This window comes from Corvus brachyrhynchos, unplaced genomic scaffold (genome assembly GCF_000691975.1).
Source record: "Corvus brachyrhynchos isolate BGI_N302 unplaced genomic scaffold, ASM69197v1 scaffold307, whole genome shotgun sequence".
Taxonomy (NCBI): domain Eukaryota; kingdom Metazoa; phylum Chordata; class Aves; order Passeriformes; family Corvidae; genus Corvus; species Corvus brachyrhynchos.
This window is the reverse complement of record NW_008239288.1, coordinates 578,515-604,494: the sequence shown is the minus strand read 5'-3', so window position 1 is coordinate 604,494 and position 25,980 is coordinate 578,515. Positions and strand designations below refer to the sequence as shown.

Below are 25,980 nucleotides of genomic sequence, written 5' to 3'. Positions count from 1 at the left end.
AAACCCTGCTGTAATGAAATGCTTCTGAGCTGCACTGGACCTGGGCAAGGGACAACCAACCTCACACTTCTGCCAGGACAGACTCTCCATGGCCTGCTGCCTCTCCCTTGATGGCATTACTCTCATCCCTAGGTCAGGTGGCAGCAGGCCAAAGACAAAGCACATATTGTCTGTAGAGAAAATACTTTGTCTTCCAGCTTCGGCCCATCCACTCCTGCTTCCCCTATGACTGAGAAGCCTCTGGCTTTTAGCGAATTAAGTCTTGATGGGCTCAGGAGGAGGAAGCAGCAAGACAAGATTTGCAGCATCCTTGTCCGACCATACAGTGTGAGGCCAAGTCTGAGATCTCATCCTGCTCTTTTTTTGCCATCTCTGTCAGAGGGGGCCATTGGAGGAACTCTTAACCTGTAGCAGATTTTGAAAGTTGGGGGTTTATTTTGCCACAAATAAGGCAGCTGTCTAAATATATATAGACAAGAGGAACAGAGCTGAATCTTGTAATTCCCAGAAGTCATTATGCTAACAGAGATGCACTTGATTGTAGTCACTGATCTTGTGTTTTTATTAACAGATACAAAATGACCAGTGCAAAGAAATGGAGTCCACAGCAGACAAATGGGTGAAGCTCACAGACAATGGGGAATGGGGCTCTCATTCTGTAAGTGTATGAAAAATTCCTTCATGAAGACTTTTTCCATTTATAAATGTCTGTGATTTCCTCTGTCGAGACACGAAACATGGGCCAGCTTCTGTGAATGCATTTGAAGAAGCAGAGCTTCCCTACTACTGAGGGGAAAAGTCATGGAGATCCCTAAGGGGCTGATTCCAAAGGAAATGATATAGATGCAAGACTTTGTATTGATTTCCCTGGGCTTTGAATCAAGTGTTTTGTGAGGTTAAATAGATTTATGCAAATCTGCATGCCACAGTCACTTTGCATGATTGTAATTGAAATCTTTTACAACAGTTGTTTGCTCCTGAGAGCACAGGATTATTCCTTGTGTCTTGGCAGAGCAGTAGCAGTGGGGTGTGTACATGGAGACAAGCAGGACAGGCATTTTATTCTTAAGTGTGTGCAGAAGGGCTGGACTGCACGCAGTTTCTGCTCCACGGGGGCTTGTGTGAAAAACAAGCTGGCAGCACCGTGGTGGCTCCTGCAGCATGGATATGAGCCTGTCCATGTTGGGGGTAGGAGCCCTTTGGCTGGCCCGTGACCCAGCTGGCTGAGTTTGCTCTGTGAATGGACCATGTGCAGACCAGCTAATCTGCTGAGGCCTGGCTTCCACTCCACCAGCATACCCTTTTCCCAAGAGCCATATCAGCAAAGGCCCAGCATAGGTGACATTATGCCAGAAGAACAAGGCTTTTGTGGGCATAGGCAGCAGCATACTCTCTGTTTTCCATGGTCTGCTTATGCTCCTGGAAGAGAAATTCTATTTCTGAGCCAGCTCTGGTTGGCAGTGCCTGTTAGCTCAGGTGCAAGACCAGTGCAGCTTACACTGGGAGGCTGGAAAGCTGGGTGAGGAGGGATGGGTGGCATGAGCTGAGAGGTAGATCCAAGGCCAGGGCATTGGCATGGGTGAGCTGAGGGATGTAAGCAGTCTGCATGGGAGATGGTGTCATCTGAGCTCGTCATCTGGGGTGTGAAGGTGTTATCACTGTCCATGAAAGTTGTTGGGATGGCTGGCTGAAATGTAGACACCTAAGCTAGGTGAGATGATGGTTCTGGCTGTCCTGAAGGGTTTGTTCTGCACTGCGAATCCTGTCAAGGTGTCTTCTGTGAGCACAATTTTCCAGTTGCTGCTTCTGCTCTCAGCAGGTGAGTCCTACTGCACTCGAGCTGGCATTGGGTACCTCACCTTACACAACCTGATGCCTGTTTCAATATGGTCCCGGTTCCCCTGTTAGAAGTGGTAGCTCAGCTCTCCTCTGCCCCTATGGGTGGGAGATGTTTGGGTGTGGGAGATACAATATGCTGTATTTCTACTCTGCTAAATTTTTGAACTCTTTATCCTGGGTGAACAAAAACTGTGGTCCTGCCAGGCCTGTACAACACTCACTGCTGTAAATCACATTATGCTGGACCCTTATGCTGGTAGAGTTTATCCCTCTTGTGTGAAAACATAGCACTTTCAGGCCGGTTTCCGTCTGTACTGGGCCAGTAGATGTGGTACAGCTTTGCAGGCCATGCAGGGCCTTGGTGAACCTGCTGCTTTTAGTGATGAGTGACACTGTAGTTACACAAGTGAGCTGAGGACAGAATGCACCAACACTTCTGCTGGAAGAGTTGTCCTGCCTTCCTACTGCCCCTTACCACAGCCATGATACCCCCACCCCACCACCCCCTCCACAGGGGTTGTGCAGCCACTGGCTGAACAACACCATAAAAAAAAAGTGGGTCAGGGCAGTGAGAAACCAGGTTGTTTTCTTCATCTCATCTGCTGTTTGTGGTCAGAAGTGAGCAGGAGGGATGAGACTGCTGCTGGATACAGCCATGGTTTGTGCTTGGCTTACTGGTCATGATACTGCAGTGCTACATGTAGGCAGAGCTTGATTTTTAAAACCTATAAGCAAAACTCACCTGTGAACTGGATTTTCAAACTCTGGGTCATGTTGAGTTTCTTTATGAAAGTGTTATGAAGGCTTTAAAAACAAACTGATTGACTACATCTGAACATAAAGCTAGAGATAAAAGCTCTTGAGTGCCAGGAGTAGTTGGATAAAGGCAGGAACAGCTTTTCCCAAACTCTGCGTTCAACAAGGTCAGAAACAGCTCTTGGTGTTTTTCCAACAGGGTTGTTGGGAAACATTTTTATAAAGCACACTTTGGCACTCCTCATATATGCCTGTACAACATCTGTCTAGCTGTTTCCCCATTATCTCTTGACCCACTTAACAGCATAGGAAAAGCTGCTAGGATGCAAGAAATTTGAAAAATGGAAGTAAGAAATAAAACAATGTCTTGGCAAGGGGCTGTCTGCTAACTCACACGTGTTGTTGCAGGTAACTCTGAAATCAGGTAGCAATATATTATACTGGAGAACAACAGGGATTCTCATGGGCTCTAAAGTAGTAAAACCAGTTTTAGTGAAGAACATCACAATTGAAGGTAAGTAGTATTTGTCTTTGAGGTTTTATCTCACTCTTTCATCACAATGTTTGCCAAGTGCTATTTCTACTGCTGTGACTACATCACTGAAGTGGCTTTTTTTAGCTCCTTGTCCCCTGTCTCCTCCTTTGAAGTGTAGAAACAGAACAGCAAAACTTCACAGTAAGGTAAAGACTGGAAAATTAGTTTATCTTGTAAATGTTGCCGTCTACTGGAGAAGACTGGCTTAGCAAATAGACAAAAAAAGGAATAAACAGGTTTTCTTTAATGTAGTATAGAAAGACGGTGATTATTGGTTAGCCTCTCCACAGTGATAAACAGATATATATCATAACAGTGACAGTTAAGTTAATATTTAAATGACCTTTTTAATCTAGGATTGCTCTTTTGGTCCTGTTGTAAGCGTAATAAAACTTGGAGTGTCATTTAAAGTTCTTAGATGGGTCAGACTTCCATTGAGGAGTAAAGATTAAAGACCTAAATTATGAGTCAGCAAAGCCAAAGTGTCTAAAGTGAGTGGTGAAACTGAGTCTGATTTTTATGCTGTTTTATAGAGCTGGTTTGCTCTCAGCCATAAGCCCAGGTAGGCAGCAGTTACAGATGTATCTCTTTCAGTGCTCTTCCTGGAATTTTTCTTACAGGAGTTGCGTACACATCTGAATGCTTCGCGTGCAAGCCTGGTACCTTCAGTGACAAACCAGGTGCATCTGGCTGCCAAGTGTGCCCACGAGACACTTATTCTGAGAAAGGGGCTAAAGAGTGCACCAAGTGTAAAGAAGACATTTATTATGCAGGTACATAAACCAAATGGGTTAAGCAAAACCAGGAAGGTCTGAGAATGTGCAGTCATCAGCTGTTTCAGATGTGAGAGTGGTTGTATCCAGCAATGATAGTCTCCAGTTGAGATGTAAAAGGGAAATGAATGACTTCCCAAAATACGCAGAGGGCACATAGATACATAATGGGCCGCAGTCAAACGTTGTTAGGGGCATCCGTGTTAATATGAAGGGCTGGAGACCTTTATGACCTGGAAGGGGATAGTTCTCCTGAAGGATAGAACAGTCGTGCTGTGCCCTCTCGTGGTAATTTGTGTTATAGGTTGGCGATGACACGAATTTGCTTCATCACTATCTTCAGCCTTCACAGGTTTTGAGGAATGTCCTTTCCAAGCGCTCTCTCCTGGCTTGCCCCTGCATCCTGTGTGGTTGGAAAATGTGGTGATCTAGTTGAAAAACCTAGTCCCAAAGTCCTCTGCATTCCCAGCTGTGGTTAGGAGGTGATCATCAGATAACATGCTCTTAATCTAGTCTTCATAGTCGAAAGGTCTTCAGATTTCTCCCTTGTAGTAGTTTTAAGAAAGTCCTTGAAGAATCAGTTCCTGACCATAGCACCTGCTATCACCACTGGTGGCAAATGCCTGGGGACCTCTGCCTGTGTTCACGGTGGGAATGGAAATATTGCAAAGTTATCTGGCAAGAGTTAAAATTGGGCCAGTGTTGTAAGGAAGTTTCTACAGGGTTAGAGGGATGGGATATTCACAACTTTTTTGGGTGACCTGTTCCAATGCCTCGCCATCCTCAGAGTAAAAAAATTCTTCCTAGTAATTCTCCCTTGGGTATTTTGAATCAATAAAGTCAGTGTGACAGTATGAGCATAGCTGGTATTTTCCTTGCTATGGAAATTTGAATTTAATTTAATTTAATTTTTTAGAATTATGGTATTCTCCCGTTTCAGTTCAGGGGAAGGTTCATGCAGACTTCATTAAGAATTTGATTTTTTTCATTCTCCTTTTGTATTTTTCTGCTGACTCTTTTTAACCTACAGATTTTAAGCTTGTTATGTTTGTTTCCAGGGACCATGTGATAGTTTAATATCCTGTTTCTCACCTTTTCTTTTAGATGAGGGATCCAGTGTGTGTATAGAGCGACCTCCATGCACAAGCAAAGACTTTTTCCAGATCCATACCCCATGTGACAAGGAGGGAAAAGTAAGTAGAAGGCATGATTGACCTTACCGCTATCTCTGCATTTGAAAACAAGGTAGTTTTTTTTAGGAATCCCTTTCCCAATTACTTTCCCAGTTTTGCTTCCAGCATTGCATCTCTCTGAGGCTTTGGGCTTGTGCTTTGCCTGCCGTCTCCACAGCCTTTATCCCTCTGTAAGAATCTGCCAGATATGGGTCTGCCTAAGAGATGTGTTGTGGTGAGATGATAAGTTCCTTGCACTTGTGATGGGTCTGATGGGGTCACTGGTGCTGCTTTCATACTTCCATGCTGGTTGGAGCACAGGGTGAAGTACTGTCCCAGGATAAACCCAGCTCTTTAGTTGTTAATAATCTTTCCTGGCATACTCTGGGCTTGTGATAACTGTCCCAGCAACGCCCAGGCATAATTCAGGTGATACCATGACACAGGAACATTGGATAGGACCATTCCTGTTTCAGATAGAAGAGTGTTTGGCTGCATAGGTATGATGTGTGTCATGTCCATTAGTTTTGGCATCAAAGAAGAGCCTGTGGTGTGGTAAAACAATGGTATGTACATAGCCTGGAGTGTTCATGTGCAGCAGCTTAGCTGCTGGTAATGTGTTTGTCCCACGGGATGCCTGAAATAACCTGGACTCTCAGGACACTGTTTCACCCAGAGACCTTAGATCCACCTAGTCTCTCACAGAGGGACCTGCTGGTGGAGCAGCCGGGCTTTGTCTCAGCAGTCAAGTGGGATTTTTGGAGGAATTTGGAGAGGAAACTTCTGTTTACTGCTATAGGAAACCCACAGAGGTGTGGACACATGGTCAGGCCTGTTTTGTCTCTTTCCCATCTCTCTTAGATCCCATCTCTCAGATGTGATTGCAAACAGTCAAATTCCCTAACACCTGTGTGTTTCTGGCCTAATATTTTGTGGCAGGATGGAGTATTTTGGAGTCTCCTGATCAGCCAGTTTCAAAATGCAGCTGAGAGCTCTTATGCTTTGATAACGAAGCATCAGTGAGTTTAGCCCCAGAGCTGGCAGGCTCTGCAACCTGGTCTTGACTCACTGATTTCTGCTCTGTTAACTGTCTCTAATGACTCAAGAAATTAGCAGCAGTGTTCATGGCTGCACCCCCAGATACAGCTTTAATTGCAGCCTCCTGCAGATTGTTCTGTCACTGCTCTGTGTGGTCTAAGTCTCCCTGGCATTGGATAGATTCCTGTTATTGACCCTTTTTCTGCCGCCTCACTGGCCTTCCCCTTCACTGGTGGACATCATTGGAATGCAAAGTGGGTTTTTCTGCAGACACCCTTCATTGTCCAGTTGCAATGACAGCAGCAGGTGTCACAGGCACACATTGGCTGAGTTTTCAAGATTGGTTTCACTGCTCTGCATCTCTGAAAATCGGTCCAAGTTTGCTGTACTCCCCAGGCATCTCTCCACGTGATGCAGCTCAATGAGAGGGCCTGACTCTGCAGGCCATCTTCAGGAGAACAGTGGCTGTAAAAGACCAGCCTATTGATCCATGCTAAAATAAGCCAGGTTTTCACTGAACAATAGATTGTTGTCTCCCTTCTGCTGTCCCACTCCATGTGTAGAAGCGGCCTCAGGATATTTAAGCACTTGACTCTTGACTTTTCATCTGCCTGCTGCTTTAAAATCCCAGGCTGAGCGCTTCAGCCCCAGCCTCAGAACCCCTCACCACATGGCCACAGGCACTCTCTGACCCTCTTCTCCCTGCTCGGATGCAGTAGGTTTCCTGTGGTGTGTAGTGTGTCTGGGCTCTGGGCAACCACACAGGTGCTTTGCCAGTTCCTGAGCCTTTTTATTTTAAATGCTGTGCACCCTGATGCTGCTGAAGGATTTCTGGAGCAATATTTCAGATAATCTCTTAAGTGTTCAGGAGCAGCAAGGGCAGGAACAGGTCCTGATCCATAGGAATTTGTGCCACTCTGGCAGCAGGAGTAGTCTGCTTGAACAAAGCAGGCAAAGCAGACCCAGTGCCAGTGACCAGATTCAACCAAGGTGGCCAGACGAGTCCGTGGAGATGAGGCATGGCCAGTGTCAAGCTGGAACACTGTGTCCATGCGTCAGTCAGGATGTGGGTCAGCCTGGGAACATGACCTGGCACAGGCATGGCTGCAACAAAATGCAGGCAGGGATGAAGAGTGACAGCCTCAGCTTAATTGGAGCCCCCAGGAGCCAGGGCCTGAGCCTGAACTTCTTCCAGCTTATTTTTTGAAACAGTTTCAAGGAGGATCAATACTTCTTCAAGTGCGCTGTGTTACCGGAGGGCTAACCCTCAGTGCAAGCAGCTCAATGCCCAGGGTGACAGGGGCTCTGTATCAAATTCATGAAGTGAAATCTCCCTTACCTGAGCCTCTGGCCTCAAGATCCCTGATTACTGGGACCAAAGGGTGGAAGTACCCAGAGTGGGGGTACCCAGAGTGGGAGCTGTGGACAAGTTAAACTCTTGCCAGTTGGGCTTTTCAGCTGTGGAACTCAGCTAAGTTTCATCTTGAGATATAAAACCCTTTCAGAGACAGACCCAAAATCAGATGAAATTTGAAATACAACTTCGTGGGTGATGCATCTCACCTAATCCTTCTCCTGAAGACAGAAACTTGTGTCCTCAAAGGGGGGTGATGATGATGAAGTGATACTGTTGTATAGGGTAACACCATGGACTGACTCATGTTAGTGTTCATAAACTGCTTCTTATGTGATGAAGAAGGATTGGAGGGGTTTTGGGAGAGCTCCTTCATGGTTTTGGCATTTTCTCAATAGGTGAAAAATGGCAGGAGAGAAATTGGGGACTTTTCAAAGAACAAGCCAGTATGAATTAAAAATGCAGAATGTGTGGTGCTCTCTGCTAAGAGATGCCTTCCCAATAAAGGGCTTTTATAAGACAGAAATTATATTTTGTGTTACTGTGGTTAAAATGCAGAAGTTGCATATCCAGTTAGAATTATTTATCTGATGTTCCTCAGAATCATTTGCATGGGGAAATTTACTAATTAAATAGGAATGAACAGTAGTAATTGTTTTAAGCTTCACATTTTTATTTTGTTCTTAAAGTCTGATATTGTGGAATCTCCTATGAACCTAATCACTTCTGTGACCCTTACCCTCCCTCCCCTTTACTGTCCTGGATGTGCAAGGTCTGTTTTTGGTCTCAAATGATGGGAATACCCTAATTTAGTTTACAAAGGGGACCTTCCTTGATGCATCTAGTCCTAAAACTTCATAGTACACTGTGTGAGCTCAGTGTCTCTTCCTTCCAGACTCAGATCATGTACAAGTGGATTGAACCCAAGATCTGCAGAGAGGATCTCCCCGATGCATTGACCCTGCCTCCTTCTGGAGAGAGGCAGGACTGTCCACCCTGCAATCCTGGCTTTTACAACAATGCCTCATCTTCCTGTACTCCCTGCCCACCAGGCACATTTTCGGATGGGACACAGGGTAGGAATCTGCAAAAAAATTCATGTCCCTCCAAAAGCTGTCATCTGCTTGCATGTGACTTAGTTTAGTGACAGATCATCATAAGCCAGTGTTCATTCTGTGTTAAGTACTTGTTAAATAACATTGGAGAGCAGGATGTGGATATCTGGTTTCTCTCCTAAGTCCTTTCTTATCAGGGATTGTTGCTCTAAGTTGACCTGCTGTGTTCTGGATGCATTTCTTGGCTGATATAAACATCCTGAGAGTTATTTTAAGGGATTCTGAGAAGGGAATCAGAACTTTTACAGTCAGCAATTCCTTCTCAGCCATTGTCCTGCCCATGCTAAGTTCTTTGCTGTGGAAACCTCATTTTAAGCCCAGTCAGATGAACATCCTGCCAGCATTGTCTAGCCTAAACTCTGGCTTGTTGATTCTGAGATACATTGACCCAATGGTCCCCTACAGCATTTTGTGGGAACTCTTGTTTATCAAACCTTCAGCTGAATCTATTAAAATTAAGTGTGACTTGGGGGACCAGTTGCAGATTAGTTACCACGAGGTTACAATCTACAATTTATAAAATCCTGGTCTCATTTCCACTCTCCTGGTCCTGATAAGTCTTTGACTGTTTAACTACAAAGAAATAAACTATTTTCTTTGCTTATTACTTGCTTCAGAGAGGAAAAAAGCAGTATCTAAGTTCTTTAAAACACTGTTTGAGATGTGTTTTGGCTGTGTGATATCCTTTTCTGCCCTCTCACCCTTAGAGTGCAAAGCCTGCCCTGCTGGGACTGAACCAGCTCTTGGGTTTGAGTACAAGTGGTGGAACATCCTGCCAGGAAACATGAAGACATCTTGCTTTAATGTTGGCAACTCGAAGTGTGATGGGATGAATGGTGAGCCAAACTCCCTGTGTTGTTTGCCTGTCTCCTGCATGGATCCCTGTTGTAATGAAGCACCCATCAAAATGAGTGTGCTCTTGGCTATATGACTCAAAACACAGTTTCCTCCCTTTCCTTTAGTTGCACCAGGCTTGAAATTGCTTGTGGGAAGCAATGTCACAGTATCAGAAAGAAATAAAAAATCTGTTGTACACCAGAAGAGGGCAGGAGCTGCAGCCTGTATGGAGTTCCCTCAGCAAAGACCAATCCCACCACTGGCTTTAATGCATCTTTAGATGCGTTCATATCCCCATTGAAAAAAAGCACTGTTTTGTCTTCTCCATAGTTTATCTCATTTTCTGTTTTGTGATAACTGTGCCCAGCGAGGTCACACATAATTCTTTTAGGAAACTTAATTACAGTCTGTGATTTTATTCATTTAGCACTCAAAGCTTTCTCTCTGCACATGTGCTAAAATTGCAGCAGAGAGCAGTCACAGCTCACTGGTGAAAATGATCCTGTTTGGGATGTCTCCAGCCCTCTCTGACAGATTTTCCTCGGTCTGATCCACCCTGTCAGACTGATGTAACTCAAGCTCTGAATTATGTGTGTTGAGCAGAGGGGAACTGAAGTATGTGCTTAACATTTAACACGCAGATTCACTGATTCATCTGTTTTAAGGCTGAAAGATATCAGATGGATCATCCCCCTTGAGCTGCACAGCACAGGTCAGGGAATTTCAATTGCTTTGCTGATTTCAAAGGTGACAAGTGCCTGTAAAATCAGCAGTTCATACAATTGCTAAAATTCTTCAAAATGGAAGCATTATGATATTGCTCTGTAATTTATATCAGGCATCTTTAAAATACACTGAAATACTGAATTTTCAAAAAATTATGGTAACATAGATTTCTTTTGCCACCCATTTATTGAATTTTTCTTTCTTTTTCTGTCCTGTAAAGGTTGGGAGGTGGCTGGAGATCACATCCAGAGTGGTGCAGGAGGCTCTGACAATGATTATCTTATCTTGAACTTGCACATCCCAGGATTTAAGTAAGGAATGGGATATTTTTTCATCTATTTTGCATTTATTTCTGTCCCTTATACCTATTTCACACTATCCCAGGGATGATGTGAGTCTTCCTTTCTGAAGTGGAATAATGTAATAAATAAGAGACAAGGGGAAACTTAAATTTTATTCCTGTGTCCCCAGTTTGTCCATTGAGGCAGGCAAGTGTGTAAGACTTTGGTTTTTAGCAGTGTTTGCTTCAGTCCAAGATACAGCCAGTTGACTGTCTGGAAACTGAGGAAAGATGTTCCTATCCCTCTGTTTCTAAATTATTCCACAGTAACCAGCTAAACCTGCCGTGGGGTGGAAACTGGTGCCTGCCCTAAAAGTATTTTAGTGAAACCCAAGTTACTTTGCCCTTTGGCTCCAGGCAGCCTGCACAGTCTGTGCTTCCCGTGGAGCCAGCAGGGAGATGCAGACACTGCAGAATAATGGGAATCCCACCACTCCTGAGCCCTCAGACAGGATTAAATACCTGCTTGAGGTGCTTGTGTCTTTGTCGAAAGAATGAGCTTAGACTCCTAGCTCACACCAGGTGCTGAATATTGAGATAGATCAGGTGTGGAAGATGAACCTCATCCTCCCTTCGCTGTATTCCAGCTGAGGTAGGTGCAATTACATTGGTGTAAATCACTTGAGGTATGTAATGCATTTTAATAATAAGGTTCCCTACCAATATGGTAAAATTTGGGTGTTCATTATAAGGAGGGAACTGTACCATAAAGAACTTAAGATGCTTAAAAAATGACCCTGCTGCACCCAATACTCAGTGCAGAGGCACCTGCCGTTCTGCAAGGACAGGTTTTCTGTGACAGGACTTTGATGGCTTCACCATACAAAAGGGAATTTGAAGGATTGACTGCTGCCTGTCTGGAGAGCACCGTGTAAATGTTTTGTTCCTTCTCTGTTAAACAGACCTCCGACATCAGTGACAGGAGCAACTGGGTCAGAACTCGGACGGATTACTTTTATTTTTGAGACCATCTGTTCAGCAGATTGTGTGCTGTACTTCATGGCAGTAAGTGAGACCTCTTTCTCCATGACTGAGGACTCTGCCTGCTATTCCACGTCACTTTAATACCTCTGCATAGGTGTGATTAGTTGCACTTGGTTTATTATGATTAAGCACAGCATTAGTTTAGTATCTGCAGTGCCCTTGCAGGAAGGATTTAATGAATGACCTAGTAAAATTCCTCCATCATGTGAGTTGTGAACCATTCCTGGTTATCTATTTATTCTAAAAGAAATCGTTGGGCACTAAGGAGCCAATTTTCCCCCTGTTAAACTGACTGATGAAATTATCAGTGTCTCTTGTGCTGTTGAGTTAGCATGGAGTAATGGAGAGACAAGTCGAGATGTGGGACAGAGGGATAGGAAGAGGACAGTTTGGAAATTTGAACCTGATCCTGTCAATGACCTGGAGGATCAGTAGGGCACCAGACCAATGTTTGTTTGAAAGTCCATCAGTTGAGGAAGGCAACTGGATCTGCAGATCCCTTGCCCCTTCCATTGGAAGGGGAAGCTGGTTCTTTTTTGTATTTAGTGGCTGTGTAAAGGAACCAACTCTTAATTTAAAGAGAATTGAGTGAAAATTTAGAAGAGTCTGAAAATTTGTCAGTTGTGCAAAACAAGTATGTTTGCTTTATTAAGTGTTAAATGAAATTGTGGAGTCCTTTTAATATACTAATTTCTATATCATTAAACACTAGTGCTTAGTGTAGTATGACCATACTTTTGTTCTTCCTTTTTTTTTGTAAAAATTATGCCCATTTTGTAGGATGTTAATCGAAAAAATACCAATGTGGTGGAATCATGGGAAAGAAGTAAAGAAAAACAATCCTACACTCACATCATCTCCAAAAATGCTTCCTTCACGTTCACCTGGGCCTTTCAGAGAATAAACGAGGGCCAAGATGTAAGTAATTCTTTGTGTATGGGGCTTTACAACACAGCATTCTTTGGACACTCACTGCCAGAACTCCTGCCCTCTGTTGAAGCTCACAGGTTTCTCAAAAGGGGTGTGTGGCTCTCACCACAAAGCAGCCTCTGGGAGGCAGCTGTGGATAAACAATCCATGAGGAAGGACAGAGCCATGGATAAGTTGATCCCTGAACTGGTGCACAGAGATGAGGGTAGTGTCTCAGTGCCATGGTGTGATGACCCCGGGGTGGTTTCCTTGGCTCTCGTTCCAGAGTAGACAGTTCATCAATGACATGGCCAAGATCTACTCCATCACGGTGACCAACGCAGTGGATGGAGTCGCCTCTTCTTGCCGGGCCTGTGCCCTGGGCTCCAAGCAGTCTGGCTCGTCCTGCGTGCCCTGCCCGCCAGGACACTAAAATGAGAAAGAGACCAGCCAGTGCAAGGAGTGTCCGGCCAACACCTTCCTGTCCATCCACCAGGTGTATGGCAGTGAGGCCTGCATCCCATGTGGGCCTGGCAGCAAGAGCACCAAGGTACCGAACCTGAGTGTTTCTGGGCGATGGGCAGACAGTGTTTATTGGGCTAGAAGCTCTCAAAGGGCTGCTTTAAGTGCTTTCCTACAGGCATGTGCCTTGTGAGCGCTGGAGTATAGTTATAACCAATGAGCCCACTCTTCCAATGTCACTAGTCTAGTTTCTGTTTGTGAATAATAATATAAAAGTGACAATATCAGCTCAAAAAAAGGTTCATTTCAAGAAGATGTACTGTGGGCAGTGTACAAACACGGCAAGCATATACGTTACTTCCACCAAAACTATCCCAGATGCCTGCTCTTTTAAACTCAGGGACTTCCTCAGCTGGATGATGTTTCTGGGCCTCTAGAAACCTGTAACAAGTTTCCCCTTCATGAAACTGTAAGCGTAGGTAAACATTTATCATGTTCAAGGAGCTGCACAGGTACTGGAAGAACAGCTCCAGTTTGTTCATATTCTGCCTGTCTTCAACTGAGTTCATATCCTGCCCTTGTTTCTTGAGCTGTTTCTTGTGTTTCCTTTACAAAATGCAAGTGTAAGCAAGGCCATGTTTTGGTCTGTTTACTGGGCTTTAAGCTGGAACATTGGGATCCTAAAAGCACCCAGAACAAAACAAAGCAAGAAATTGCATTCTCTTGGCTAATGCAGCAGACGACAGGAAGACCAGGCTTAGGGAACATTGCAGTCCTGATACATGATTGCAAGGGACTGAAACCGGAATTCTCCCAAGGGAAAGATCAGTTATGGGAATAAGAGAGAGTTCCCCTTCATCCTTAACAAGGAACGCAGTCCTGTCTGCACCTGTGCTTTAACTCCTAGGTGAATGTTTTTCTGCTGTTCTGTAACTGCTCTTTAATGGATGCCTCTGCTTTGCAGGACCACTCTGCATGCTTCAGTGACTGCCTGGTGTCCTATGTCAAGGATAACCAGAGCCTGAATTACAATTTTAGCAGCCTCAGCCAGGTGGGCTCATTGATGAGTGGACCCAGCTTCACTTCCCGAGGGACCAAGTTCTTCCACTTCTTTAACATCAGCCTGTGTGGGAATGAGGTGAGCTCAGCTGGCATTGAGGGTTGGGAGGATGAGCCAATTTGTTGCCTGTGTTGATGCTCTGGGGTCACACTGAGGCAGGACAGGGACTCTGTTTTAGCTGAGTTGTCACCAATACTGTGTAAACACTTCTCTTTGGATCTCGCTTTGCAGTGCAAGAGGACTTTTGAGCAGCCAAGTGATTTTCCAGAGCAGAGATGACCGTGGTTTAGGCCATAAATAATGCTCAGAAGAAAATTCCTGTCACATCCCTTTTCTTAGTTCTTGTGCCTTTGAGTCACTTGCATCAGAACCCTGACCTTTGTGTGCTGTCACCAAGGAGCTCAAGTGAAGAGTCTGAGTCTTTCAGCTGGCAACTTCTTTCCATATGTGTCCGTCATGGCTTCACTGGAGACGTATGCAGAGCCCCTGGTCACCCTGCTGTCTGCCAGTGGCCAAGATGCCCAGGTGCTGACTTTGCAGCCTTGGACAGTGTTAGAAAAATTTGTTTAGTCTGCGAGTTAAACAGGCTCTGTCACAGAGTCAAGATTTCTCTGTCTGGGGCTTGGACTGAAACAGAGCATGTTGTCACACACATAAATTGACCTTTCAGAGCAGTACCGGTGTTTGGCAGTGTCCCATGAAAGCCAATGTGTGTAGTTAACAATAATGCTCAGCCCTGTAAAGTTCTGAAGTCTTTCTCCCATGTAACAAAGGATTTGCTTGAGTTGAGACAAATGAGTAGTCACATTTCTTTACAGCATTTTGCATACTTTTAGGCTTCAGTGTGTATTTAATTACCACCTGGGATAGAGCTGCTGACAGCTAGATCCACAAATGTACAGATATGCTCTCTCCTCTGTGGGTCTGGTCTTCACTTTTCCAAACTACTACAAAGGTACTACAGTACAACTAACCATATGATTAGGTGGTGAGTCCTTGATATTTTGTTAGGAAAGCTGAATCTGGTAATCTGTCTTTCATTCCTGTTGCTCTGATTCTAGCACTGATCTTGACATGTGACATTAAAGCAGTCTTGAAGGCTATATATCTATTTAGGGATTTCATGTATTTGTGCTTTGAAAATATTTTATCTGGATTAAATCCCAAATAAACAGGTATTCTACAGTATATTATTTAAAGGCAAGGGAAGTAGGGTTTTCCTTTGCAAGCCATTTTACTATGCTCTGCAAGTAAACACTGTGCTGTCAAGATAAACAAAGAGGAGTGCTCCACAGCACAGATTTCTGATCAGACACCTGCCAGAGGTGACATTGTATTTGAGCCTGTACAAGGCTTTGATTGGAGCTTTGACGATGGCACAGTTTGTTGTTGTGGTTTGTCCCTCTTATGACAGACACATAGAGACATCAACTTGTCATAAGGTAAAGGAATGAATCTCATCCAGTTTGCAATCAGGAAGTTTGCAATCTCTCCCTTCCCAAACTTTTTCATGTCTTACCAACAACCAACGGCTTCTTCCTTTTTTCCTGATTGTCCACAGGGGAAGAAGATGGCAATTTGCACTGACAATATCACAGATGTTACTGTGAAGGACATGGTTGCAGAATCAGAAGATTTTTCCAATTTTGTGGGAGCTTTTGTGTGTCAGTCCACCATCATCCCATCAGACAGCAAGGGTTTCCGAACAGCCCTGGCTCTGCAGTCCAACAGCCTTGCTGACAGGTTCTTAGGTACATGGTTTGTCTTTTGCTTGTTGTGGTTGTGGATGTATTCTCATGTATATTAGGGCTTCAGAGTAAATCCTTCTTGGCTCAGCAGCTGCATTACTTTGAGGGAAGAGTGAAGGGGCAGCCCAGGATCAGTCTCAGATGGTTTCTGAGCTGTAAAGCAGCTCTGCACAGATGCCACTGTGTTTTGCTGATGTTTCAGTTCAGCTGATGGCTGGAGGAGAAGAGTAAGGGCTGTGCCCATTTTTAGTTTTCTGTTTCTGTGTTACTCACTCTTCCTTGTGCTTGGTCTGGTGGGTCCCACTGTGCCTAGCATTTCAGCACAAAAATCTGGAGAGTGTAATTAAAAAGCACTGGGGTTTTTTTATGTTCTGTACCCACCTCACTCAGGGCAAGACCAATGACTGTGATACTCACTTTCATCCAAGTGTTTCTGCCCATGCCAAGATCCCACTTGGGCAATTTCACAAGAAGAAACGGATGTGGGGACTTAATTAGGCGAGGAATCAGGAGGCTTATGGGAGCACGTGGCTGTGCACATCATTAAGTCTTACATTGGTCCAGCTCACAAGTTCCCGGAATCTGAGGCCGGATTAGACAATGAAGTCATTTGGTCTGCTCACCTATCCATTACAGGCACTGAGTGCTTGTACTATCCCCTGGCACTGAGCCCAGAAACTCATGTTTGACAAAAGCACATCTTTGGAAGAACATTCAACCTGGACTTTTAAGACTGCCAGAAATAAAAGTTTTGCCACAGTCACTGGTATTTTTTTTCACTGGTCAAACACTGTCTCTGTGTTCATTTTTAAAGCAGACTTGTTTCCTATTTCAACTTCCCTGACTTCAGTTTTCAGCTCTTGCTTTTTGTTATTCTTTCTCCATATCACAGCTACATTTTCCTTCTTGAAGAAATATTTTGTGTACTGGAATTGTCACACCCTTCTGACAAACTAAGCAGACCAAGTTCTTCTAATTGTCTTGCTATCATGTATTTATCTTGAGCATCTGAATAATTTTTGTGGCTCTTTCTACAGTTTCTGTAACTTTTTATACTTAAAGCATAGAATTTAAGTATAAATTAAATATATTTAATTTATATTAAAATAGTATTAATATAAATTAATACTATTAAAATTATTCCAGTATTTAATTTTCTATAATGGCAATAAAAATCACTTTTGTATTTGGAATCCCTGCATCCTTCTTTTTCAAAACTCATGGGATTTCATGATGGCTTCTTGGATCTGATGTCCACTCTGGATGTTTTTTCAAAGTTACAGTTTCCAAGGGAAAATCTCTCTTTCTTAAGACTGGCCTTCATTTCTTGCTGTACTTGTCATATATTTAGTTTGTTTGGGACCATCTTCCCAAGTGAACCAAGCAACCAAGTTGCTCTGTATTTTATTTTTAATCCTCTTAATCTTTGTCTCATCTACACACTTTACCAGCATGGATTATACAGTTACTTGCAGATCCCTGATGTTAATCTTGCATTTTCACAGTTCAGTATCGATGCCCAGACAAGCCTGGAGACATCCCATGGCCAGATAATTTTATAATGACTTAGCTAAATAGTTTTTAATGCAGAGTGTGAGCTTAATTGATAGTACACTGCTAACTTTTTAATTAGAATCTCATGTGGTAATTAGTGAAATACTTGATAAATTTACATAACTTTCTTTAGCAACCAAGTTCATCAGCACTCAAGGAATGAGATCAAATTTGTTCAACAAGAGAGGTTCTCCATAAATTCATGTTGCCTTTCACTCATTGTGTATCTGTCCATGAACTGAAACCCATTTTCCATTACCATTTTTTTGACTCATTGTGAGAGCCACATTGTAATTTGGGTCACCATATCCCCTCTCCATGAGTCTTTTGACAATTCACTGTCATCAAAAGCTCTGTTAAAGGTCACTCTTCGGTATGGGTTTGCTAGTTCACAAACATTCATTCCAAGTAGATGCCAGTATTGTCTCCTGCCACTGAAGGAATGAGGGCAGTCATTGACTTGGAAAGCAAGGAGATAGTCCTGTTTTTTCCTAATACAAAGAAAAGATATCAAGCTCTTCTGTTGCCTTTCTTTATCTCAATTGCTAAATTTTAAAATAGTTGAAGTTTGCCTTTCCTAACATAAGAAGGATGTGGACCTGCTGGAGTGAGTCCAGAGGAGGCCAAAACATGGTCAGAGGGCTGATCACTCTTCCTATGGAGACAGGCTGAGAGAGGTGGGGTTGTTCAGCCTGGAGAAGAGAAGGCTTCAAGGAGATTTTAGAGCATCTTCCAGTACCTAAAGGGGCTACAAGAGAGCCGGAGAGGGATTTTTTACAAGGGTGTGTAGTGACAGAACAAGGGGGAATGACTTCAAACTGAAAGACAGTAGGTTTAGATTAGCTATTAGGAAGAAATTCTTCCCTGTGAGGGTGGTGAGACACTGGCACAGGTTGCCCAGAGAAGCTGTGGCTGCCCCATCCCTGGAAGTGTTCAAGAACAGGTTGGATAGGGTTTTGAGCAACCTGGTCTAGGGAAAGGTGTCCCTGCCCATGGCAGGGGGGTTGGAACAAGATGACCTTTAAGGTCACTTCCAACCCAAACCATTTTGTGAAACTGTGATTCTATGGACTGTTTCAAGAACAAGTGCAAAACTTCTTTTCTTTAGTCTTTCTACCAGTTTCTGACCACTACCACTTTTTCTTGTTGTTCTAGAAATTTTTAACTCCCTAGAAGGATGCAGCGCCATTTGTACAACTCCCTCTTCTGAAATGTTGCAGTGGAACACCAATATTTTCTGTCTTCTTTGGTTCATGGGGTTGAAAGGATCTCTAAGAACTTCGGTTTATAGAATTTTCCTCCTTTTCAGCTTTTGCCCAAAATCCATGTAGTTCACACACCAGGCTATCATTTGTTCCAAATTTTGCCATCAAGGCTTGCCTATGATTCCATAATCCTTCTGAGTCTTGTTATTTCATTTCCCCCAGTACTGCAAATTGTCATTACATGATTTTGAGGTGTGAGTGTTATACATTCGAGGCATATTCTCTGAGTGGTTGCATCAGATCTCTTCAGCAGTCCTTTTCCAGCCTAAATTATTTTATGTTTCTTTAATATCCAACGATAGCTTTAAATTAAAGTAAAAGAGTAATAAATATTTACACCAGTGTTTTATTAAATTTTTCATTTTGCTATATCTACATGAGGAAATCAGACTGTATGAGGAACATATATATCTGCCAAGTTAAGTTAGAAAAAAATGTGTGTAATGTATAGTAATGCTATTAAGTGAGATCCACACCTTTCAGACTGAGGAAATACTACACGTAAAACCCTCAAAAATCCATTCATAGTTTGCTCCTTTTTTTTTTTCTTTCTCACATTTTAGGAGCTACTGTTGAAACAATGCTGGAAAATATCAGCATCAAGGCAGATATGTTTCCTCCCTCTCCAAGCAAAATTCCGGATGTGCATTTCTTTTACAAGTAGGTAAAAAATGCTGCTTATTGCTATGTCTAATGTCTTCATTTGTTTAAAGGAAAGCAAAGCTGTGAGGGGGAAGCTTTAACTCACCTTTAATATTTATCACTTTAATCAGTATCTGCCTGATATTGATTGACATGTTGAAGATCATCTTATAAAATCAGCAAGCACTCTTTACTCAAATCTAAATTATGCTTGATCTGTAGGAAGTGATACCAGAGCTTTGATTCATCCAGATGCCACTTTCAGTGTCCTGTTACTTTCCATATTTTCTCATATATGTCTTTGAAATGTCCACTTCTGGTTGCGTATTTTCTTTCACTTTCATTTGTGTTTACTTTGATGCTACAAAAAAAAACTAATCAAGATTAACAGTAATTGTTTTGACATGCAGTTACTAGTATGCTTTTCCTATTCTTCACTCTTCTCTGTAAAAAGAATGCCTCAGTTTGGGTAGGAAGTAGCTCAAAGATCAGCTCAGTTCAGATGTCTACACGCTGGTCTTCATGTCAGCTGTGTTTCTAAGCTGAGACTTATTTGAATATAGGACTTTGTATAACAGCACTTTATGCTTATGTGAATACTTGAATTATGTATCTGATTCTGCAAACTGAACCCCACACCAGTGACCCGACTTTGAGCATGCTATGAACTTGGCTTACAATGTCTATCATGCTGGAGTAAGATTTTTTTAATCCCCTTTGCCCTGTGCTATTTCAGGAAAGTTTGGTTCTCAAGTTGCAAGGCCAGGAGTGAGCCATCATAACCTCTCCAGCAGAGTAACACACCAACCACAGCACCTGTGATTCTCCTTTTCAATTGTTCTGTTCTGTTTTGTGGGAAAGTTTAGTCCTTGACTCAGCAGATTTCAAACTAGCTAGAAAACCAGAGCAGTTCCCAAAGTGGCATCTCAGAGCACTTTGAGATTTAAATAAATTGGTGAGGCCTACCCTGATTCTGTTGCTCTTTTTTTTCTTGTCAACTGGCAAAGTCAAAAGCGCTGTGGTAAAGGGTATTTCATTAATATTGCAGCTGCATGAATGTTTACAGACCTATGAAAGAGCAATATCCATTTAATGTAGTGGAAATGTGTTACTTTTCTCCTCTTGTTTGACATTAGGTCTTCAACAGTGACAACCTCCTGTGAAAATGGCCGCGCCACTGTTGTGACAATGAGATGCAACCCCAACAAACCAGACCAAGGAGAGCTTTCTGTGCCCAGGTATTTCAGTCTTTGTGTCCTAGTAGTGCCAAAAAGTCTTTGCTCCTCAGGTAATCTTTACAAAACTCATTAGTAATTTTATATTGTAATATAATAAAAATGAGGAGTGCTCCCTCCCTCATCAGTCACTTGTTTCTCCTAGGTGTCCATCACCTTCCAGCAGACCAACTGACTGTGTTTAGGCTGTGTGGCAGGTTGTTCTGAGTTTAAAGGCAAAAGAAAATGCAGTGATGTTTTCTTGTCTTCACTTCTCCTTTATTTCAGTTCCTTATTTTAATCACTGGCCTCCTGATTAGAACTGCCTAGTCGAGGCTTTGAGAGGTAGTTTTTCTTTCTTGATCTACAGCAGTGGCTAGGGAAAATTATTTTTTTGGGGACTTTGAAATCTGCTATTGCAATGCTTATGAGAGCTCTGTCTGTCTTTTTTATGTTTGGGATATATTTATTTATGTGTTTCATCACTGTATCCTGGCCACCTTGTACCACTTGTGTTCAATTTGCCTGACTTTTTTTCCCTTCAGCCTGATTTGAGGGACTTTAAAAAGCTTCTTTCTTTCAAAATCCTGTTTATGCCTGCATAAACATAACTTCAAGCATAAGCATAACTGAAAAATTATGAAGGAAAAAAAAAGTAAAAGAATCAATTCTATTACTTTTTAGCAACACACTGTGATTCTTCAGAAGTTCCCTTCAACACTGATAATCCTCCTCTTTGGTTATCAAGGCCCATTTTAGTCCATCTGGATGTTAGTATAAATCTGCTAATTGCCCTTTTACTCAGCCTCCTTTCCAAAAGCTAAGTCCTCTTCCCAAAAGTTAACAGTGCGAGAAGTGTGGGATGCTTTGATCCCTGTCCCTCTCAGGACACATGAACTGTGCTTGCCTGAATGAAGGCAAAGTAGAGTCTACTTCACAGGTGAAGTGGATTGATTGATTGATACTTGAACACCTTTGGAGATGCTTACCCCAGTTTCTGAGGGACCTATCACACTACAAATTATGCTGGGCAATAAGCCACTGTCTGTCAGCTGTGATGTGAAAATTCTCCAGTTGTTCTTCCAGTACCATAGGATAAACACGATGTGAACTGTCATAAAGCATCAGTAAGTGAGACGAACAACCTACCTTGCTTTTAAAAGTGTGAGCATGGGCAGAAATGGCACACAGCTGACACATGTACCTTATCTCAGTTCATGTTGACTTCTCCTTTCCTATCCCCCTTTGATTAGCTCAGCAGTCAGCTGTTTTCACACAGTGAGGTATCAGATATATGTCAAATAATGTAGCTCCTTGATCCTCCAGGCATGTTGTTTAGTATCACATGAAGCTACAGTAAGATGAAAGCAGCTGAGGAGAAAGGTCTGTCAGTGCTCTTGCCATGTAGGCTGGAAAAATGCTCTGTAATTCACAATTTGAATTCAGAAATTCAAATCTAGATAAGCCAGAATGGGCTTTTTAGAGCTGGGGATTTTAGTGCTTCAGATCAGGATATCAGGTTTCAAAATGATATGGAACAACACAACTTTAAATGCATTTTTCTGCATGAATATATTTCATATTTGCATGACCAAACTTCTTGCATGGACTTTTGGCCATTGCTGCTGTTAGACCTGATGTGATTGTCAGTAACAAAAGCTACGTGACTGTCCTGCCACTGCCAGTACAACTTTCTTCTGCAGGCTGAATACAAAATAGGCCATTAGTTTTTCTTAGAGTAAGAGAAGCTGTTATCTCTTCATTAACTGGTGAACATCCTTCTAGTAATTAACCATGACAGGACAAGTCCATTCCATATGGACTAAATCACCCAGACATCATTAGAACAACTACAGGAACCAGATAGCAGCATTCACCTGGAACAGCCACCGTGTGCAGGGGAAAAGTGATGGAGGTGTATACTGGTGAAACACTGGTGTAAGCCCTCCCCTCCCCCTGCCAGAAACTGAATTGTTATTTTAGAGCTTTGATAGCTCAACACCTGTTTTCACTTGAGAAAGCATTTTACAAACTGGGAAAAATTCTTCCCCCAGATTCTTCCATCTGCTGACTTGATGGATGTTTACCCGTTTCTCCTACTTCCCACTCCCAATCTTCAGCAGCAGAATGTGGATGAGGATGCAAACCCCAGAGTGTTTCTTTCATAACTGATAACTGAGCTCTGCTCTCCTCATAGCTCCTGCCCCGCGGGCACCTGCGATGGATGCACTTTCTACTTTGTATGGGAAAGTGCAGAAGCTTGTCCTCTCTGCACAGAGCAAGACTACCATGAGATTGAGGGAGCCTGCAAAAAAGGATTTCAGGTACACAACCCATGTCTCCGAGTCAAGTGGGCTCATTTGGGTATAACTTGGACTTTTGTTGAAATTTGGTGTGCAAATTGATACATAAGTACAGGTAGGGTTGGAAGATCTCAGCCCAGGCTCTGAGCTGGCTTGGATGCAGGCCAAGGGAGGAGCTGTGTCGAGACTCAGGAATGTTTGTGCCAATGGTAGTGTGGTTCCTGGAGGAGAGCTGGCTTGTGCTGACCAGCTGTGTGAGTAAGGATGAGAACTCTCAATGCATTCATACATGCGGGCCAGTTATTTCTGAAGGATGGAGTGCCCAAAGGACTTTGTTTCTTTAATAGCCATAAACATCAGGGGCAGGCCTGGAAAGGTTTCCAAATTTCAGTTCATAAATTCATCTACTTGCTTGTGATGTTTTTGCTTCTACCTTCTCTAGTCAAATATTAGGAAGTCCTTCCACAGGGTCAGACTGTCCTGTTGATCAAGAGCTCCTGTGCAGGCACAACTCATTCCCAATAGCTGTCCAATCCATATTGAGCCATGTGGAGAGCTATATGAAAGAGGAAATCCTTTTGCCATGCCTGAACCTGTAGGCATGAGCAAGGGGATGACTGATTAGACAATATGACTTCACCTAGAGTCTGAAAACCTGAAGGATGTGTTTTGGTTTGCTTTCATTGAAAAGTTATCTGATCTTTCTACCTCAGAACAGCTTGTTTTCTCTTAAGTCTAAACAGTTCTCTCTTTTCCTACAAGCAGCTCACTTTTTGGTGTTTTCTGTTTGAAAGGAAACCTTGTATGTATGGAATGAGCCAAAGCATTGCATCAAAGGAGTTCCCTTGCCAGAAAAAAGGACCAGCACTTGTGAAACAGTGGATTTTTGGCTTAAAGTTGGAGCTGGTGTTGGTGCTTTCACAGCCGTTCTGCTCATAGCCTTGACTTGCTATTTTTGGAAGAAGAACCAGAAGTAAGTACTGCAAATTGTATTATATATAAAAGTTAGCTAAAAGCTTGATGGAGTGAACAGAAAGACTTCTCCTGGATCTGACTTTATGACACTGTTGATGAGAAGTACCCTGTAGGATCAACCCATTCATACAGCAAGGTGATGTTTCTTCTGTCAACAGTGGCTATAAAAAATCCTGGTGAGGAAAGTATAGAAAATCCACAGTAATTTATAATGGCATAATTTCCCAATAGCAACTGTCTTTTTAACCCTTGAGAGTTTGAAGTTGAGTTTAGGTTCTGAAGCAACACGGCTTTCTCAAGCTCTGAAGACCAGAAGAGTATCTTCAGTCTAATTAGTCCCTTTCACCTTGGTAAAAAATTAGATTCTTGACCATATTGCTCAGTTCTATTTTGGTTGTTGCCCCAGACAGCACTTCTTCATGCAGGAATCCCTCTCAACCTACTTGTGGTCTTTTGGGAAAGCATGGTTCTTTTATAAGAATAGAGGACTAACTGGAGAGTAAGAGCTCAGTGTATTGTTAATGTTATTTTGGTTACATATTTTTAATGATTGAAAAGTATCTAATTTCTGCTAAATACCTCAGAAGTAACTATATGGGAGGACTGCAGATAATCTAAATTACAAAAACCCCGAGTATGGGGCGTTTGAGAAAAAATCCATTCCTGTATGTCTTTGTATCTTCAGGCTGGAGTATAAATATTCCAAATTAGTGATGACAACGAACTCAAAAGAGTGTGAACTGCCAGCTGCTGACAGCTGTGCTATAATGGAAGGAGAAGATAATGAAGAAGAAATAGTATATTCAAATAAGCAGTCACTGCTGGGAAAGCTCAAGTCCTTGGCAACAAAGGTGAGTAGTAATTACCAATATTAACGCTAAAAATAATTATTACCTTTATTTATTACTGGATGTGATGAGTCTTTGATGCTAATTTCACAGCAGTGCAGCCTCCCACGCACACCTCATCCAGTCCATAGTGATCTGCTGAAATCCACAGACTGGATAAAATTAAAAAATGTTGTAGAGTTTTGGGTAAATGCTCCTTCCTCCACAAAGAGATTTCAGCAGCATTTTTTATTGCATGGGTGACACCAGGAAAAACCAGCTAATGGCAGAGAAAATCTCTCTGCTCAGAATCCTCACAGGCACCTCCATTGCTGAGGCAAACCAAGCTATTAGACATACAAAAAATTAACACTGGCAACACAGGCAACAGCCAGCTGCTTGCAGCTCACCTGGGCTGGCTTCATGGCTGACTTGAGAACCATAATTTTGAGTAGGATTCAGCTGAAGAGGAAGCATCAGCTTCAGCCTGTTGTCCAATACAGCAGCCTCCTCCATTTCAGTGGGAAGCAACACCAGAAAAGCATTTTTTTCTGCAGTACATGTGATGTGGATTGTTGCATGTCTAAATTGACAGCACCAAAGTCTTTGGTGTCCTTTGAACATTTCTGAGAGGAGACACAGAGGGCCATCATGGTAGATCCCAAAAGCACTTCGGTCTTTGTTCCAAGTGCCTTGAAGTTTGCACTATGGGAAGGGTAGTGTTGTCTTTAAGGGATTGCAGTGGGGGCATCTGTTATGATCAGGATACAGGTGAATAACATTTTCCCTTTCAAACAGTTTTGTTGAAGTGAGTTTCTTAGAAAGTTTCTTAAAAGGAGGAACCTTCCTAGGAAGGTCTCTTAAAAGATCGTAACAAAAATTTATTTTAAAATATTGTACTCTAACTTGTTGTCCAAATAATATCTCGGAATGCTGAATTTTGATATTTTTTCCTTATATGCCTTTTTTTTCTTTCTGTGATTGAGTGCAGTGTAATTAATACTTGTGTGCTGCCTTTCTTTTCCCTTAGTATTCTCTTCTCTTTATTATTTTACTTTATTTATTAGACTGGTGTCCTCTTGCCACACTCTACCTGCTCCCCAGATATCCCTCCTAGGAGAAGTTACCATTGCACAGATAATGTGCAGAACTTTCCCTTGACCCCCGCCTGACTATTTGTCCTGCAAAATCAATATTGATCCTTGTGGAAAGGGGCAGAAATTCAATATTAATTCTTAATTCAATATTGAGAATATTGAAAATGTAAATAAAATCAAATCACATCAAATTTTCTGGTGATGTTGCAAAAATAGAAGCAAGCTCTAGTACTTCAGTATTCAGACAACTTGAATGCCTACTTGGAGATTTTTAATGTTCCTGTATCCACTGTAGCAATCTTCCTGAGTGTTCTCTCCTTTTTCAACAAGCCTGTCAGATATTTCTAAGCTTGTTCTTTTTTTACTGCTAGATAACAATAGCTGGCAAACTCAGCTTCCAGTACCTCATTAGCTTACGTAGCTCTGTGTCCTGTATCCCTGCAGATAACTCAAAT

General features: G+C 42.5%; 1 protein-coding gene across 1 annotated transcript in view; it reads left to right on the top strand.

Annotated features, from left to right (window-relative positions):
- The window catches only part of KIAA1324L (KIAA1324 like), a 47,055-nt gene that overhangs the window by 17,027 nt on the left and 4,048 nt on the right, over window positions 1-25,980 (top strand). Inside the window, 17 exon segments of the mRNA XM_008638362.2 lie at window positions 572-658; window positions 3,004-3,109; window positions 3,751-3,903; window positions 5,008-5,096; window positions 8,363-8,543; window positions 9,290-9,418; window positions 10,366-10,456; window positions 11,388-11,490; window positions 12,250-12,387; window positions 12,665-12,928; window positions 13,805-13,978; window positions 15,462-15,651; window positions 19,031-19,127; window positions 20,246-20,347; window positions 22,521-22,647; window positions 23,421-23,599; window positions 24,287-24,452. Of these exon segments, the coding sequence (XP_008636584.1) occupies window positions 572-658; window positions 3,004-3,109; window positions 3,751-3,903; window positions 5,008-5,096; window positions 8,363-8,543; window positions 9,290-9,418; window positions 10,366-10,456; window positions 11,388-11,490; window positions 12,250-12,387; window positions 12,665-12,928; window positions 13,805-13,978; window positions 15,462-15,651; window positions 19,031-19,127; window positions 20,246-20,347; window positions 22,521-22,647; window positions 23,421-23,599; window positions 24,287-24,452 (2,376 nt within the window).